General features: G+C 43.1%; 2 protein-coding genes across 4 annotated transcripts in view; one reads left to right on the forward strand and one right to left on the reverse strand.

Annotated features, from left to right (window-relative positions):
• DRC11 (dynein regulatory complex subunit 11) overlaps positions 1–19,044 on the forward strand; it is a 119,274-nt gene that overhangs the window by 95,832 nt on the left and 4,398 nt on the right. For 2 of the 3 annotated variants that reach the window (XM_087919560.1, XM_087919559.1), the window contains exons 16-17: positions 9,526–9,612; positions 11,090–11,267. In XM_087919560.1, coding sequence (XP_087775686.1) covers positions 9,526–9,612; positions 11,090–11,267 — 265 coding nt within the window. The remainder of the gene's footprint in view (positions 1–9,525; positions 9,613–11,089; positions 11,268–19,044) is intronic. The other variant, XM_087919561.1, reaches the window with a different exon arrangement.
• Positions 1,350–4,752, reverse strand: LOC113441045 (nucleolar protein 56-like). Its single transcript, XM_087923684.1, is given in 3 exon segments — positions 1,350–1,409; positions 1,412–2,981; positions 4,747–4,752. Coding segments are annotated over 3 exon segments (1,635 nt in total). The 3' UTR covers position 1,350.

The raw sequence follows: 19,044 nt of genomic DNA on the forward strand, positions 1-19,044 counted from the left end.
GCTTCCCTGAGACCCAGGAGGCAGGGTGTGGGTGAATGTGCTGCGCCCCCCACCACACTTCATTTTTTGCCTTCCTGGACCTCAGGGGAACCTTCTGGGAGCAAAAACGCCCCCCCTCCAGAAGGCTTCCCTAAGGCCCAGGAGGCAAAAAACATGGAGCACGGGAGGGGGGGTGCTGAAAGAAGAAGAAGAAAAGGAGGGAGGAGGAGGAGGAGGAGGAGAAGAAGAAGAAGAAGAAGAAGAAGAAGAAGAAGAAGAAGAAGAAGAAGAAGAAGAAGAAGAAGAAGAAGAAGAAGAAGAAGAAGAAGAAGAAGAAGAAGAAGAATGATGTCCACCCAATTAAATGGCCACGCCCACAGAACTGATTGTTAAAAAATTTGAATCCCACCCCAGGGATGCCCCCAGATATTGCTGTGACTGTTAAAGTCTCCAATAACAAAATTTATTTTATCCTTATTGAATGTTTTAAATTCATCACCCTTGATCTCAGTTAGTGGTGGTTTATGCACTGAAGTGACCATGCAGTTGCTCAGCTCTACAGTAATTATTTCTATGTTATTTATCTCTGATATTGTCATGGACAGAACCTGGATACCAGGCTTCGCAAAAACTGCACTGCCATACGGTTGGTGGAGCCTCTCTGCAGCAAGCTGCATGCTCTGTATTTTAGGTCTTTTCTGATAGTTGTCTCTGTGGGTCTCCTGTATATACACGACATTGCAGTTTTATTTTTGGCACAAGTCCTGCAACAGTTCTTTCTTACATTCAGATAAACCCTGAATGTTTACTGAAATATTAATCATCTGTGGACCTGAAAACATCCTTTTTAGTATACAGGTACTTTTACAGGTGGGAATGAGCACCTCAACTATACTTTGGATGCTTTTGGATTGAAAGGATTAACCAGCTATAAACTGTTGTCCAGGGGATGCCTGAATGTGTTAACAGCACATGTTCTTCAGGGAGGCTCCTTTCATGTCCCCTGTTAGTACATTTTTATTATTATGTGGTGTGAGCTAAAGACCATTTGGGTTCACAGTCCTGGAGCAGGCACTCCTGCTAGCCCCCATATCCCCACTGATGGGCTGGCACAGGGACCTTGTGGGCGGTCTCAGCCTGACCCGCTTCTCCTCCTCTCCCTCTGCCGGAAGCCCAGAGCATTCCCTTTGCCTTTGGGGAGAAGCCCGGCCGTCCATGCCTTGTCTGGTCCCCCTTTGAGCAGCCTTCCTTCTGCGCCAGAGCTGCCGGCTGGGCTGCTGTCTCATTGCCTTGAAAGTTCTGGGTTGTGGGGAAAAATACCCCAAAGCTTTGTCTGAAGAAGCGAAATTGGATGGACTTCTCATCCGTGCTCTAGTCGTTGTCCTCTTCCGCCCTGGCCTTCTTCTTCTTTGTCTTCTTCCCCTGGGGGCTGGGGGCTCCTCTGCCACCACCACCACCGGAGGCTGCCGGTGCTTCTTCTTCTTGGGCAAAGGCGCTTCTTCGTCTGCCAGGCCATTGTTGGTTGGCTCTGGCTCTACCTCTTGGGACTTCCTTTTCTTCCTCTTGGCCTTCACCTCGTTCTCCTGTTCAGGAGACTCCAGGAGCGAGGAGTTCTGCGTCTCCACTGCTTCTGCAGCTGCTGCCAAAGCCTCCAGGTGCTTCTTCTCTTGCTTCAGCTTCTCCTTTTGCTTCTTCTTCAGCTTTCTTTTGATTGCAGCTGCTACTTCCAAAGCCTCCTCCACAGCTTCCTTCATGACCCCCAGGTTCTTGCGAGGGACCTCCCCAGTTTCATAGAAGGCCAGGCGCTCCTTCACCTGTTCCCGCAGCTTGTCTCCAAAGAAAGAGGTTGGCACTTCTGAGAAGCAGTCGATGTGAGAGGCGATGGTGCATTTGTTGGCCAGGTAGCGAGAGATGCGCCCCTTGTTCTTGGCCGCTGCTCGCCCAATGAAGGTGGAGTGAAATATCAGGCCGTACTTGGGGGTGTTTCCCCGGGTCTTCAGGGCCCTGAAGAGGGCCTTCTCTGCCCCCAGGATCTGAACTGTCGAGGCTGGGTACTTGGCCAGATTGGTCAAGCTGCTTGCATGGGAGATGAGAAGAGCCCCCACCACTTCTCCAATTAAGGCCGAGAGGCTGGGAGCCACCTGGTTCATTTTGGAGCGGAGATACTCCTGCAAACCTTTGCGATACTCGGAGAGGGAGATGACTCGGTTGGAGAAGCTCTCGATGTTTATGAGGTCAGTGGGTGAGATATTCATTCCCATGGAGGAGCGGGAGGCATTCAGAATGGCTTGAGCCTTGGCACTGTCCATGACAACTTCCTCCAAGGCCTCCAGGCTCTTTTTGTTCAGTTCCTTGAGATTCCCGATTAGCTTGGCCAAGCAGCAGTAGGTGTAGTTGTCGCTCATGATCTTGATCAGCTTTAGGAAATGATAGCCGTACCACTCTCTGACCCGCATGGAGAAGGTGTTGATGTCCTTGTCCAGCTGGTCCAGGAGGCTGATGGACTGGATGATCATGTTCACCCGGTTGACGTTGAACTTCACCTTGGCATGGGAGTAGCAGTGTCTGAGCCCCAGCTGGGCCTTGGAGGCGGCCTGAGCGGTCAGACCCTTGATCAGGCTGTGGAAGTGCAGGCGGATCCCTCGTAAGAGCTCAGCCACCACGCCGCCCATCTGGCACAGGTAGCCCAACTCCTCCTGGATTTCGGCGCCGATCTTGGGGTCGCCCACGCCCAGCAGGACCTTCTTGGCTGGCAGGCTCGTCTCCAGCAGCAGCCCCAGGTCCTCGTGCAGCAGCCCCTCCAAGATGGCGTTCATGTTCTCCAGTGCAGCCTGGGCAGAGGGCAAGGGCGAGAAGGCCTTGAGGCACACCAGGGCCAGGAAGCGGCCCAGGCTCAGCACATTCTCCTCCACCTGCGGCTGCAGCAGCTGCTCCTCCTCCGTTGGCTGCACTGCCAGCAGCATGTAGCCCGCCGTGTGCTCGAACAGCACATGCAGCTGCACCTGCAGGACACCGGGGGGAGGGAGTCAGGAGTTGGGGGGAAGGGAAGGATTGGGGAGAGACCTCGCTAGGCCTGGCCACGCCGCCTGCCCGCCCTACGACCCTCATCCCCTGTTAGTTACATTTATGTATGTTAGTTACATAAATATGTTATATAAATTTTTCAGATTAGTAATATACATTGCCCTTTTCTAAAACTGTAAATTAAAGAGAGTCAAGGAATTTTTTAAGTCTAGTAATTGGTAAAATTAAAATGAAAGCTTTTATGACCCACACGTATAATCAATGTGCATTTGAAGTGACCACTAAAAATATTTTCAAGGCCACTAAAATGAATGAACTTGACATGTATTTCATTTGGGATGTGCAGTACACCCTAAGGACTTAGTCACACATGACACACATTTATGGTGAAGGTTAATTATCATGATTATCTCTAAACTTTCCTCATGTGTGAACACATCCTAAGGATACAGATTATTCCCCTGTAAAACTAATGACATATACATTAATTTTAAATGATTTAAAATATACCTGTAACATCACATGAAAGTTGCATTTTGAATGATGGTGATGATGACAAAAACAACATAGTATCTGCATAGCTTATTTAACAATGATATGCCAAGCTGACAATTTTCTTATTCAAAAGTTACAGGAGGGAACTAGAGGGTCTCCTATAGTGGAGTTAATTTCTACTAATAATGATTGAAAGAGTGGAAGTTGTAGGAACTTTGCAGGAGAATGATCATGTCATACTAGAATACAGAATAACAGTGTTAGGAGGGACCTTGGACAAATGGCTATCCAGTCTTTTTTTTTGTCATTTACATTTTTATTGAGTTATAAAGTGTTATAAAACACAAAATATAAAGTAAATAGAAAAGCAGTGGGGCAGAAGGAAAAAAAGAAGTGAGGAAAGACAAGAAAGAAAAAGAAGCATTGACTTCCAACCGTCTCTGTTACAGTAAAATAAGGCATTAACATCAAACCACAGCCTTTTGTTTTTTCATAATAATATGAAGAAGTCATTTTTATAAAGATCTATCAATCTAATCAGTAAAACCCAAAGTCAGAGTTGCATTCTTTTCCACATCAAGCACGAAGTTCAAAAGCGGTCTCCATGTGGAAACAAAAGTGCTTATATTCTTTAATCAGAGTGGTCAGTTTTGCCATTTCAGCCATCTCCATCAACTTTTGCAACCATTCATCTATAGCAGGAATCGAAGTGTCCTTCCATTTTTGTGCATACAATAGTCAAAATAAAAAATGAAATAATGTGGACATAGTACACTTAGACTTCGGCTAGGCATTCAACAAAGTAGACTGCAAACTACTTCTTGGTAAGCTAGAAAAAAGTGGGATAGATAGCATCACCACCAGATGGATTAGCAACTGGCTGACAAACCATACTCAAAAAGTAGTCCCTAATGGGTCTAAGTCTACAGGGAGGGAAGTAAGCAGTAGGGTACCCCGAGGTTCCGTCTTAGGCCCAGTACTCTTCAATATCTTCATAAACAACTTAGGTGAGGGAATAGAAGAAGAACTTCCCTCTCACCAGTTTGCCTTTTCCTTCTCTGCCAGTTGTTTTGCCCTCAGTCGGCTCTCTTTTCTGCCCTACAGATGATTTTCCTCCCTGCTCCACAGCTGGGCCCTACTCGCCCATTGGCTGACCTCGTTGTTCTCCACCGGTTCGTTTTGCCTCTCCACTCACCTCGCTTCAAAGGGCCTTTTAACTCTCTGAAATGTAACTGCTTCCTCCATTGCCGCCATCTTGGAATTCTGGGCCAAAGCCACGCTGGCTTGATCTTTCCTCTTAAGCTGGGTAGACTGGGCCAGAGGTAATAGTCAGCAGGTTCTGACCAGTTCTGGACAACCGGTAGCAGAAATTTTGAGCAGTTTGGAGAACTGGCAAATACCACCTCTGACAGGCCCTGCCCCCATCTATTCTCTGCCTCCCGAGTCCCAGCTGATCGGCTGAGTCTTCTTTTGTTGCCCTGCACAGGAGAACAGAGCTGGAAAGCAGGTTAGTGGGGTGGGGAGGGAATGGAGATTTTGCAGTATCCTTCCCCTGCCACTCCCATCAAGCCACGCTCACAGAACCAGTAGTAAAAAATTTGAATCCCACCATTGGACTGGGCCGATCTTTCCTGTTCACATTGGGTAGACCAAGATGGCCCTGTGGACTAGATCCAACCATATCACGGGCCAGATCTGGCCCCGGGCCTTGAGTTTGACACTCCTGGTCTAATTGCATCCAATATTTTTTGAATCTTTTCCTGGGATTTTTTCTTCTCTAAGCGATTATACTGTTTAAAATAGCCCCTCATAACCACTTTACTAGCATCCCATATTGTCAGTAAACTTGTCCCTTTCCCTAAATTATTCTCAAAGTATTCCTGCAGTTTCTTTTTACAGTCTTTTCCTTTTTGTAAAATAGATTAATTTCCATCTAAAACTCAAGCTCTTTCCTCTTAAAACCAAAAGCACAGGATTATGGTCAGAGAAAGATTTAGGCAGGATATCCAGTCTCTTTTTGAAAACCTCCAGTAATGGAGCATCCACGACTTCAGGAGGCAAACTGTTCCATTGATTAATTGTTTTCACTGACAGGAAGGTTTCCTTAATTCTAGGTTGAATCTCTGTCAAGTTTCCATCCATTATTTTTTGTTTACCCTCAGTTGACACTTCTCTGTGACAGCCCCTCAAAAATACCACCCCTACCCCCTCTCTTCATTAGACTCGACGTACTCAGTTCCCACAACTGTTAATCCTATGCTTTAGCCTCCAGTTCTCTAATCATTGTTTTGTTCTTCTCTGAGATTCTTTCTGGAATCTCAGTATCTTTTTTTTGTATCATGCAGTATTTCAAGTGTGTTCTTACCAGTGTATTATGAAGTGTGAAGCGGTATTAACACTTTACATGATCTTGATACTATTCTTCTATTGATGCAGACTAGGATTTCATTGGCTATTTTGATAGCTGCAGCACAATGCTGGCTCATACTTAAGTGGTTGTCCAGTAGGACTCCTAGTTCCCTCTCACAGCTACTGCAATTGAGGTAGGTACCACCTGTTCCATACATGTACATTTGTTTTTTCTTACCTAAGTGTAAGTCCTTATTTTTCCCACAACTAAATTGAATTTTGTTGGATAGGGCCCAGTGTTCAAATCTGTCAAGATCCTTCTGGATCTTGAGCGTATCTTCTAAACTGTTGGCTTTTCCCCCAGCTTCATATCGTCTGCAGATCTGATGTATTCCCCTCTATCCCCTCATCAAAATTGTTTATGAAGATGTTGAAGAATAGTAGCTTAAATCAGAACCTTGAGGTTTCTAACTGCATGTGTCACACACAGATACAGACATACACACAGACACACACACCATGTAGGTAGCAATAACAATAATACTTAAGACTTATATACCACTTTACGGTGCTTCAGCCCTCTTTAAGTGGTTTACAGAGTCAGCACATTTCCCACAACAAACACCAAGTAAGAGACATAGGAAGCATACCCAGTATCAGACATAAAGATCTCAAGTGCCTATATACAAATGCACAAAATCTGGGGAACAAGCAGGGTGAATTTGAACTACTAATACATGAAGGTAGATATGATATAGTTGGAATAACATAAACCTGGTGAACTCAATGTCAGCGTTCCAATCAAACTCTCCATCCCAATTCAGCACTCAGAGACAAACTCTATCCAAGTAAGAATTTATTAGAGAAGTCATATTGGCACATCTGAGGAAACCCCTAATCTGAATTCTCACGTTTTCCTCCTGCTATACTAAACTCACACCCAGTCCCCTTACTGATGACCCTCAAGTCACCCTCTCCAATCCACCTCCATTCTGAACTCCCGTCAAGTCCAGTCAGTCCCCTCCAAACTCCAGCAACTCAACCTTGAACTAGAATGTTGCTGTGACTATCCTCCCTTCTCACTTAACTCTCATTTCCACAGTTACCCATCCTCCCTTGTGGCAGCCCCAAATCTGATTAAAGATGGATCCGGGGCTGACAGGATGATTTCCCTCAAGTGATGATAACATGCTGACATGAAACAAGTGGCGGGTTAGAATCCACAGCAACTAACCACCTCTCCCCTTCCCAAGGGGCCTCTTTGGCTTATCAGGGAATTTTTCATGAAACTGCTTTACTAATCTATCTGCTTTTACATCTCAGCTTTTACCCAAGTGGCTTCAGACAAAGGGTACCCCTTCCACTGAATTAAATATTGTAATCGGTCTCTATGCAACCTAGAATCAAGAATCTTCTTTCTTTCAAAATGCTCTTCCCCTTGGAACAGTATTGGCTTAGGTGCTGGTCGATCGCTGGGTCTTACTTGGGCAGTAACAGCTGATTTCAGTAAACTACTATGGAAACCCGGATGCACTTTCCCCAACAAGCGAGGGGGACTCAGCTGCACAGTTACCAGGTTTATAACTTTCACTATAGAGAAAGGACCTAGAACTTGGGACCCAGTTTCTTAGTAGGCAGTCTCAGCCTAATATGTTTAGTAGACAGGTACACTCTGTCACCCACTTTGAAAGGGACTTGTGGCGACTGATGCTTATCTGCTTTACCTTTGTACTTCTCAGCTGCTTGGGTCAGAGCATGCTTGGTATCCTCCCACCCTTTTTTGGGAGTCCATCCATTTGGCGAAGGATATCGAGTGGGAGGTTCCCTAAACAGTTCGGGTGTAGGCACAAAGTCCATTCCTCTAGTAACATGGAACGGGGTTAAACTGGTGCTACTATGGACTGCTTTGTTATAAGCCATCCCAGCAAATGGCAGCAGCTCGGCCCAATTGTCCTGTTGGTAGTCCACATAACACCTCAGGTATTGTTCCACCATTGCGTTTTTCTGTTCGGCGGCCCCAGTCATACTTGGATGAAAAGCCGAACTCAACCCTTGCGAGGATCCTACGGACCGCAGGAACTCCCTACAGAATTTAGCGGTAAACAGCACTCCTCAATCCAAGATTATTTGTCGAGGCACTCCGTGAAGTCTGTAAATCTGTTTGATGAACATTTTTGTTAACTTCTTGGCTGACAGTAATCCAGGACAAGCGATGAAATGTGCTTGCTTAGAAAATAGGTCAACTATTGTCCAAATAACTGTATTCCCCCCCACTTTCTGGAAGTTCTACAATAAAGTCCATTGCTATTTCCTCCCAGGAACGGCTGGGATCAGCTACCGTTTGGAGTAGAGCCGGTGGCTTTCCTGGTCACATTTTCATATAGAGATACTTCATTTATCAGTTGCATAAATACTGTGGGGACTCCCTGATGTCCAAAAGGCATTATTTTGAACTGAAAACTACCAAGCGAGCAATTGAATGCAGTCTTCCATTCACCCTCTCTTATTCGGACCTGGTAGTATGCTTCCCACAGGTCTAGCTTGGTAAATATTTTGCCTTTTGTCCAATGGTTTAGTAGGTTCTTCATTTGAGGGAAGGGTTAGGTGTTTTGACAACGTTTTCTGCGAAAATCAATGCAAAGTCTCATCCCCCCCCATCTTTCTTTTCTTTAAATAGCATGGGGATGGCGACCTGTGAATTAGCTGGCTGGATGAACCCTCTGGCTAAATTGGAGTCGATGTATTTTCTTAGTTCTTCCATCTCTCTTGGGGACATTGAGTACATTTTTGGTGTGGGTAGTTTCGCCCCAGGGATGAATTCTATGGTGAAGTCAGTGGGAAGGTGAGAAGGAAGTATGTTGCATTCCTCCACTGAAAACCTCTGCCAGATCTTGATATTCTTTGGATATGTGGGCAACCTGGTGGTGTCTCTTTCATGGAAGCCACTCTCTCACAATCTTCAATTAGGATGGCCCCTGGGTCCCAAAGGCTGTTTGTTCTCGGATTGGAGAAGGGGAGGCTCGGGTCCTATGCCAATTCTTATTTTGCGGTAGCCATTGTCCCAGGTGGCATCCTTCTTCGTGGCAGCCCCAAATCTGATTGAGGATGGATTGGGGGCTGACACCCACTTTGCAACCATTTCTTACAGCTGAGGGATTCCTATTAATTTATGTGATCAAAATGGATCTATGCATGCAAAGAGTATCTTTTTTTCCCCATTTGTCGAGAAGATGTATTATAGATGGAGGAGGTCAACTTTTCATGATGTTTGGAAACAGAGTAAAAGATAGAGGTGAAGATGAATAAGATTTCTCTTCTAAATTTTCTGATCTATGCTTAAGACCTTGATGATCACAGCAAGTGACAGCATCTAGCAAGTCTTGAAAAAAAATAAGCAACATCAGAACTCGAGTTCTCAGTGCTCTTGGTTGTTTGCCTGCAGGCATGTCAAGCTCATGATGTTGCTTAGTTGGGTAGTGAAATGTAACGAAATGTCTGCAAGCAAAGAGCACCAAGATCTTATATTAACCCTGAGTTACAGACATTCCTTTCTATTGGGAGGTCAGAACTGGTTAGTAGTTGGCTGGGAGACCATCAGAAGATTAGGTTGGAAAATTAAAAAATAAGCAAACCACTTCCTTATTTGAACAAAAAAAATCTTTTTTTTTAATCTCCTAGGTTGCCAGACAGTTACAGCCTTCAGTTATATGGATTGGAGATACAGAAAAAACATTCTACAGAAGGGTACCTAAAACTGAAAAAGAGGTAAATCCATTTTTATATATGATACAAGCAAACAGGCTTTAATTGGTAATCACATTAATTGGTAATTTTTCATTCATTTACTTATTTATTTGTTTATGGTTTTGGAATACACAACATCAATTAGTCATCAATCTATTGCATGGTAATTATATAATAATAAAGGCAAATTGAATTGTGTTTATTGTTACAAATATATATCCTTGTTGAAGAAATGTAAGTAATTTTTGATTAACACAGAATTTTTCACTAAGCACAATAGAAACAAGACCAGATCAGTTTTAACAGCAAATAAGCAGTAAAAGCAAATTTAAATTTGTCACATGTTTAAAGAGAATTATAACTACTGAAAAGGCTAGCATTATTAATTTTATAACAATGTGCTGTGATCAGATTTTAAAATTAATCATTGAATCATAATGAGTTTTAAAAATTTTTAAACTAGATGATTCATTTTTGTAAAAATATCTGAATTCCCTATTATGCAACTATGTTTTTATTATTTCTTAATTCTCTTAATCTATTTTTAATTCATGTTTGTGATAAAGTACCAACCAGTAATCTATTAGTTAAAAAGCAGTCTTGATCCAAAGTGTTACCATTTGCTCTATATTTAATAAATTATTTTAAAAATAGTTCCAAGAATCATACTTTGAAAAATGATAAGAAATATTTAAATTGACTCTGATACTATTGCTGCCCTCTGCTGGCTAAAATGTTTGCCACACTGATAAAAAGTTGCTTGTTAAGTTTCTTCATAATCTGTGTTTTTGTAGCAGTATATATTGATGCTTTGATATATTTTGTAAATCTTATATCCAAAACTGCAAAAGAAACTTAAACTTAGATTATGGCAGATGCTACACTTAAATGCTACACTTACATTTTTTATTATTTATCTGCAGATTCATAAAATTCATAGGTATCTGAAGGTTTTGTTTAAAGTTCTTCTGCAGTTTTACATACCAAGGTTATAAAAGAAGAATACAGAAAAGATTACCATTAATACTTTTGGGTCCAACAGATATTAATATATGACAATTTTGAACATATATATGCAGTTGAATATATGTATATAAAATTTAAATGCAAATACAATTTATGTATACATATATCGTAGAAGTTAAATCTAGAAGTTAAGCTCTTCTTTGGTTGTAATGTGGTTTGCTTCTTTCCACAACTGTGCCATCATTTTCTGAAGTGGTTGAAGAGGTTGATCCTCAAAACATTTATAATATGAACCTGGCAATCAATCCTATAATACACACATCCATGTGTGTGTATTATTAATTATATTGCTTAGCTTGATTTAAACAAATGACATTGATTCAAAAGTTAATTTGAGTGAAATCTACCACTGCATATTTCCTTTGTTACTGTGAAATCAAGTTTGTTTTGAAATGGATAGCTGCAAATAAAAATCCTAGACATCTTGCTTGATCAAATTTAAGACTGCATATATTTGTGTTTGTTCTGGAAGATGGATCCTAAACGTTTGAAAAAACAACTTCCCAAAATTTTGAAAACTCTAAAAATTGAAGATCGAATTTTAATCATTGGAACCACTAACCGGCCATTTGATGCAGACATCAAACCCTTCTGCAAAGTTTATAAGAAAATAATTTTGGTGCCGCGGCCAGATTATGCTTCAAGATTTGGCAAGTATATGAAAACAGAACTAGTTTATGCAAAGATACATCAAAATTTTCTAAAGTACTTATGCATTAAGTTTGCTACTTGAAAATTAATTGCTGAATCTCAGAAACACACATATATACATATACATAAAATGTACACATACATATACATAAAACAAACAAAATATTAAAAAGTTACAATATTTACCAAGCATATCTAAATTATATTGAAGTAGCCAAAATATCTTTACAATCCCCAAGGCATGTCATAACTTTTGAGCACCCTTAATGTTTGGAAACTGAAAGTTGAAAAACTTGACACACCCTAATATATATACATACGTGCGCGCGCGCACACGCACACACACACACACACACACACACACACACACACACACACAGAGAAAGAAATAAACTGGTATGGCTCTTATTACAAAATAACATTTAGAGGTCTTCTGGTCCAACCCCCTGCTCAAGCAAGTGCCGAAATGGGAGCATGTGTGTGTGTGAATGGCAGAAACCGGACAAGCAGCTCCCCAGCACGCATGCACGCGCCAGGAAGCTAATGTTCTAGTTTCCAGCATGTGCATGCATACCAGCCACCTAATCTTCCGGTTTCTGGAAGCCATGTGCACATAAAGACCAGCTGGCTGGTGCGCATACGCATGCCAGAAACCAGAAGATCAGCTTCTCAGCAAGCGCATGTGCGCCGGGGAGCTGCTCTTCCAGTTTTTGGCACTCCCATGCGCACAAACACCAACTGGCCGGTGCAAGTGCCAGAACATGCAAGAGCAACAGGCGACAGCTGGCATGCCATAGGTTCGCCATCACGGCCCTATAGTATGTACCCTATAGCAGAGTACACCATTCCAAACAAATGTTGTCCAATCTTTTCTTTAAAAATCTCCTGTGTTAGGGCACTCACAACTTATGCAGGCAAGTTTTTCCACTGATTAATTGTAACTATCAGGAAATTTCTTCTTTTTCTTCACCATATGTTTGTTTTAATAGTTTTGAATTTATACTGCAAATAGTTTCAAAACTAGACCAAAAATGCTAAACTATAATAAAAAGCATTTTATTTGCTACTTATTAGAGAAATGAATGTTTTTAGTTTAAACAAATGCTTTTCCAGAAATTAAAGAGTGCTACACATTTTCCGGTAGTCTTAGTTCATTAAAGACTGTAATTTAATTTCCCATAAAAAGTGTTTACTCAAAATGTGATATAATAACTCATATTCTATTGTTCTGAATTTTCACTTGCCATTTAGTTCTCAGTCTAAATTTAGAAATTGTAAGATGTAGAATTCAATGAGAGAGCCAAGCTGCGTGTGATGTTGACAACTACATTTGTTAACAACTATTCTGTCTTATATGAAGTGTGTTTGTGCATGTGCGTGCACATGTGTGTTTCAGTGAGTGTGGGATTGCTTTAGGACCAGAGATTTCCAGCTTGTTTTAAAATTGAGGGCTACTGAGAAAGAGAAGAAATAAAATGTTATTCTCTAATAGTGCATTGTAAATAGCGCTATAATAATATACAATCAATGAGAAATCACAGTCTATAAAGCTTAAGTGTTCTTTTAATTGTGAAAGCTTAGGAGAGAAAATTGATGATGACTTTGATATGAATCAGGCTTGATATGAATATCCACTTTTAGGGAGCAGGTTTTCATGTTAGGAATATGGTAGATGCACTATGATTGCAGAGAACAGTTTGTAGGAATAAGCCATTAGCACATTTCAGCTTTCTTAGAAGGGATTAAAAGATGAACAAATGTCCAGTATATCATATCAGATAAAACCACAGTGAATAGGATAGAATTCTAGGCATTGTGTAGGAAAGGTACAAGAAAAAAACAGACTAATAGGTTTCTATCCATGTTGGAATGTTTAATTTAGATATAAACCCATCTCCACTTCCATCACTCATCCCAGGTCTGCCTCTTATCTCAGTGAGGCAGATCTGGGATTATGTAAACAAAAATATTTCATTGTAGCTCCTACAAATGTAAACTGTAATCAAGAGGTAATAAGGATAGCTGGATACTTTTGCCTAGGATGTAATCTACATTATATACATTATATAATATAATATACATTATATACAGCTTATCCCATTGCCCCACTTCTTGTAGGTAGGAATGTGCAATGACCTTTTCCAAGAACCAGGAAGACAATATCCACTCCTCTTTCTACTATGCATCAGAACACTGTTTTGTGCTGTCCAGTTTGCCTGCTCCTGTAAAAAAAAATATCCTTCATCCAATTAGCTATTGTGTACTGTGTAGGAATGCCCCTCTCCTTCATTCATTGGTTGTTTTTCCCCTCACTGATTGTTTGCTTTTTAACAAGTCCAAAAATGGAACAGTAGACCTACCTTTTTAGTGTTCATTGATGAAACAGTAAAAATGTGGACTATTTTTACCAGATGTAATTGACAGAAATTCTGCCACTTTCTCCTTCTAGCTGAAGTGACAGGAAAACTGTGTTTTTTGCTTGTAAAGAAGCAGGGTAATCTACCAGTCAGGGTCTCTGGCTCATGCACTTAACATACCACAACATTGCTCCTTAACCTTACCTTAATAGATATTGGTTTGATCCAGCATAGAACTGTACAACCAGAGGCTCCAGGAAACCCACTTATAAAACCCACTTATAAAAGTGAGACTACATTAAGCTTTTCCTGCAAAGTAGTCCCAGTAATTCATGTGAATTCATATACTATCATGTTGTGACTCCGGAGTTGGAATCTGTTCCGTTGGCAGATGTGAGCTCAAGCGAAGAGGAAATGGCAGTAAATTATGAGCCGGCACTGTTGAGCGATTTGGATTGTAGTCAGGATGAGGAAATGGATTTAACTAGGAGAGACGAACCTGATTTAATAGAGCTGTCAGGACCTTCGACCTCCTCTGATTCTTCCCCTCTGGCTGAGCAACAGCCAGGAATAGCTAACCAGGAACACTTGCGAGAGTTTTCTAGTGGGGAGGAGTCTTTGGAAAGATCCTGGGTAGATGTGAGAAACAGATGAAGGATGAGGCGTCAATCTCAATTAGGAAGGAGGCGTCGAGCCAGTGACTAATTAAGGAGATTAACACGCCCTCATGGAGGATAAAAGGAAACGGCTTGGCTGGCGAGCTTTGCCAGAAGCAAAGTGATTTGTGGGAGTGAACACACGGAGAGAACTCTTGAGGCTTTGGGATTTATAGCCACGTCAGGTTTGCCGGACAGAGTTTGGATTTATTGCTGAGGACTGAAATCACTTCCGCAGTCCTCTTGGGAGAGTTTGCTTTTTGGTTTGTGATATTTTGGAACTGCTTGTTTCGTTTTGCCCTCCTGCATTTAAAGGGGAGACATAACATTTTTGCTTCTGGCCAAACAAACCATCTTTCAACCAAGATGGATTCAACTCAACTGCAGTGTTCGGTGGAGCAGCAACAGCAACAAATAAACCAACTGCTACAAAGTAACCAGACCCTCCAAAACCAGGTAACTCAGTTGGTGAATCATATTTCAAGTTTGCAAATTCCTGCTGCTCCTTCAGCCCCTCCCTTGAGGAAAAGCCCGGTATCCATGCCAGAGAAATTTTCAGGACAAATGGACGTGTTTCCGGCATTTTGGGGGCAGTGTCAGTTATTTATGTCCTTGAGGCCTGAAGACTTTCCAAATGACCGGGCTAAGGTAGGATTTATTATTAGCCTTTTGTCTGGGCAGGCTGCCAAATGGGCTACTCCCTTGTTAACTCAAGATAGTCCTTTTTTAGATAATTTTCAGGGTTTTCAGCAACAAATGAGGGTTATGTTTGAAAACCCAATTAAAACTCAAACTGTGGCAAGACAGTTACGGGACATTTCTCAGGGGAAACGTCCCTGCAGGAATATATTGCAGAATTTCGTTTACTTTGTATGGATTCCACCTGGAGCAATCGGCTCACATGGATGCGTTTCAGGAGGACTTGTCAGATAACATCAAAGATGAGTTAGTGCATGCGGAGCGGGCTGCAACTTTGGATGCACTAGTAACACAGTGTTTGCGAATTGAAGCCCGCTTACAACAGCGTGGAAGCAAACGGCCCGTTGTGGAACCATCTACTCTTCCTCGTTTACAAACCACGCCACCGAAAGTTTCTCAAACTATGGTTAAGATCGAGGAGCCGATGGAGTTGGGTGCACTCCGCCCTCGTTTAACGGTGCGAGAACATTCTAGAAGGTTTTGGGAAGGCTTGTGCCTTTATTGCGGGGGTTCGGGACATTTTGCTAATTCCTGCAAACGGAGAGGGACCCGCAAAACTGCCTGAATCCATTCCTGACCCGTTGGGAAATGGGGTAGGCCCGACCTCGGGGAAACCCTAGGTCGGACACATTCCACACCCCCACCCCAAATTGCTGAAGTGAATCCAGGGCCTCCTCGGCATTTACTTTTGGACACTAAAATTTTTTCACAGTCTCAGAAGGAGGGAATCCCTGCGGTTGCGTTGGTGGACTCAGGGGCTACAACCAGTTTTATGGACCGGGCTTTTGCTGCGCACTATGAGATCCCATTGATTGCTGTGGAACCACCCATTAAGGTGGAAACCATGGATGGGCGTGAGCTCAAGTCTAGGCCCATTCGTTTCGCCACCCAGCCAGTGCGTATGGTCATTGGGGATCACGAGGAGGCGATAAGTTTTTATATCACCTCGAACCTTCATCTTCCCTTGGTACTTGGCGTGTCTTGGCTGCGTTTGCACGATCCGTTGGTGGCCTGGGCACAGAATGCCATTTCCTTTCCAAGTCTCCAATGTGTGGACCATCTGAGACATATCTGCGCTGGCCAGGATATCACCGCCGCTCCTGCTGTTTCCATACCTCCGGAGCTATCGGACTTCTCCAATGTTTTCAGCGAGAAGGAGGCGGATCAGTTACCACCGCATCGTGCTTATGATTGTCCTGTAGACCTGATAACCAGATGCTCCACTGCCCAAGGGTCGGTTATACTCCATGTCGGAGCCTGAGTTGGCTGCGCTTCGAGAGTTTCTAGATAAAAACTTGGCTCGGGGGTTTATTTGACCGTCGTCTTTTTCGGCTCCCGTTCTTTTTGTTAAAAAGAAGTCGGGAGAATTACGCTTATGTTGTGATTATCGCCGTCTAAACTCTATCACAGTGAGGAATAGTTATCCTTTGCCGCTCATTCCGGAATTAATGGAGCGGTTGCGGGAGGCTACTATCTTCACTAAACTCGATCTGCGTGGGGCCTACAACCTGGTTCGGATGTGTAAGGGGGACGAGTGGAAGACGGCGTTTGGCACTCGTTATGGTCATTTTGAGTACACCATCATGCCATTTGGTCTGACCAACGCTCCCGTGGTATTCCAGCATTTGATGAACGACATTTTTCGGGATATGCTGGATAGGTTTGTCATGGTGTATCTGGACATTTTGATCTACTCCCGGTCCAGGGATCACCACCTTCATCAGGTCCGTCAAGTGCTGCAGCGTCTTCGGGAGCATAAGCTCTATGCGAAACTGGAGAAGTGTTTCTTTTTTCAGTCTTCAATAGAGTTTTTGGGGCATTTTGGTTTCTACAAAACCCTGCACTTAGTCACCCGGACTTTTTGGTAGCCTCGGGTTCGTCATGATGTGTTTTCTTACGTTGCTTCTTGCGTACAATGTCGGCAAGCGAAAGCAGCGTCGGATGCGCCTCCAGGACTCCTGCAACCATTGCCGACTCCGGACAGACCATGGGGGGCGATCTCCATGGACTTTCTCACGCATTTGCCATCCTCGTCGGGTTTCACGACGGTGCTCATGGTGGTCGATATGCTGACTAAAATGGCGCATTGCATTCCCTGTCGAAACAACCATCGGCCCGCACTACAGCTCAGTTATTCTTACAGCATGTTTTTCATTTACATGGTTTGCCGGATAGGGTGGTTTTGGATCGTGGGGTCCAGTTCACTGCGTAGTTCTGGAAATGTTTAATGTCGGTGTTACAAGTTCAGGTGTGTCTAGCGTCAGCGCACCATCTGGAAACTGATGGCGGGACTGAGAAGGTTATTGGCATTCTCAATATTTGAGATGTTTTGTCAATTATCGGCAAAACGATTGGGCGAAATACCTCCCTTTGGCAGAATTTGCCTTTAATAACTCTCAACATACCTCCACTCGTGTAACGCCGTTTTATGCGAATGTGGGCTATCATCCCCGATTCTTTCCGTTAACTATGATGGACTCCCCGGTTCCCGAGACACAAGACTTTCTTGAGGAATTACAAGCAGTTCACCGTTTAGTGGTGCAACAACTGGAACGGGCGAAGGAAGATTACAAATGGTTTGCGGACCGTTCTCGTAGAGCAACGCCTCTGTTAGCTGTGGGTGACAAGGTGTGGTTATCTACAAGGCACCTTCGGGTCGATCGTCCAATTAGGAAGCTGGACCATCGTTTCATCGGTCCATTCCCGATTGAGGCAGTCATCAACCCTGTAGCGTATCGACTCACCTTGCCGCGCTCCATGCGCATTCATCCCGTCTTCCATCGTTCCCTCCTAGTTCCTGACACCCCGGAATGTCATCTCTGTGCTCCCGCTGGTGCGGTTTCTCCATCACCATCCAGTGAGGAGGCTGATATTGACGACTCAGTAGTCAGCGTTACTGATTCTCATTGGCTAAAGGGTCGCTTTCAGTATTTAGTCAGAAGGAGAGTGAATGGTTCGGAAGCTTTTTCATGGACGGATGATTCCACGGTTCATGCCCCAGACATTGTTCGGAGATTCCATGACCGTTTCCCTTCAAAACCGCACCCAGATCGTCAGATTCAGGGGAAGGGCCCTGCGGTGAGGGATAGTGTTGTGACTCCGGAGTTGGAATCTGTTCCGTTGGCAGATGTGAGCTCAAGCGAAGAGGAAATGGCAGTAAATTATGAGCCGGCACTGTTGAGCGATTTGGATTGTAGTCAGGATGAGGAAATGGATTTAACTAGGAGAGACGAACCTGATTTAATAGAGCTGTCAGGACCTTCGACCTCCTCTGATTCTTCCCCTCTGGCTGAGCAACAGCCGGGAATAGCTAACCAGGAACACTTGCGAGAGTTTTCTAGTGGGGAGGAGTCTTTGGAAAGATCCTGGGTAGATGTGAGAAACAGACGAAGGATGAGGCGTCAATCTCAATTAGGAAGGAGGCGTTGAGCCAGTGACTAATTAAGGAGATTAACACGCCCTCATGGAGGATAAAAGGAAACGGCTTGGCTGGCGAGCTTTGCCAGAAGCAAAGTGATTTATGGGAGTGAACACACGGAGAGAACTCTTGAGGCTTTGGGATTTATAGCCACGTCAGGTTTGCCGGACAGAGTTTGGATTTATTGCTGAGGACTGAAATCACTTCTGCAGTCCTCTTGGGAGAGTTTGCTTTTTGGTTTGTGATATTTTGGAACTGCTTGTTTCGTTTGCCCTCCTGCATTTAAAGGGGAGACATAACACTATCATATATAATCTGGCCGGCCCCTACCCGAGTGCAATCCATAGATCTTGTTCAGAGGTTGCAATCAAATTGCAAGTTGTTTTACGTTAGAAAGGGAACACTGTTGAATATATATGGAGTAATCATGTTAATTTTAACAATGTAACTTAAATATGAAATTAAATGTTTTGCAGTGACATTGCCCTCTTCTTGGAGAGAGAGCCTTGGAATGCTATGCAAAGATAAATAAAAATTCTTTAGGTTCAATAAAAAAATATCTCCTTCATGAAGAAAATGTATCTTGGAAAAGGAAGTGTCTTAGTCATATTAATTTTCACATCACATATATTTTAGTTGCAGAAAC

Source organism: Pseudonaja textilis, chromosome 1 (assembly GCF_049901715.1).
Source record: "Pseudonaja textilis isolate UNSWEBS1 chromosome 1, rPseTex1.2, whole genome shotgun sequence".
Classification (NCBI taxonomy): Eukaryota; Metazoa; Chordata; class Lepidosauria; order Squamata; family Elapidae; genus Pseudonaja; species Pseudonaja textilis.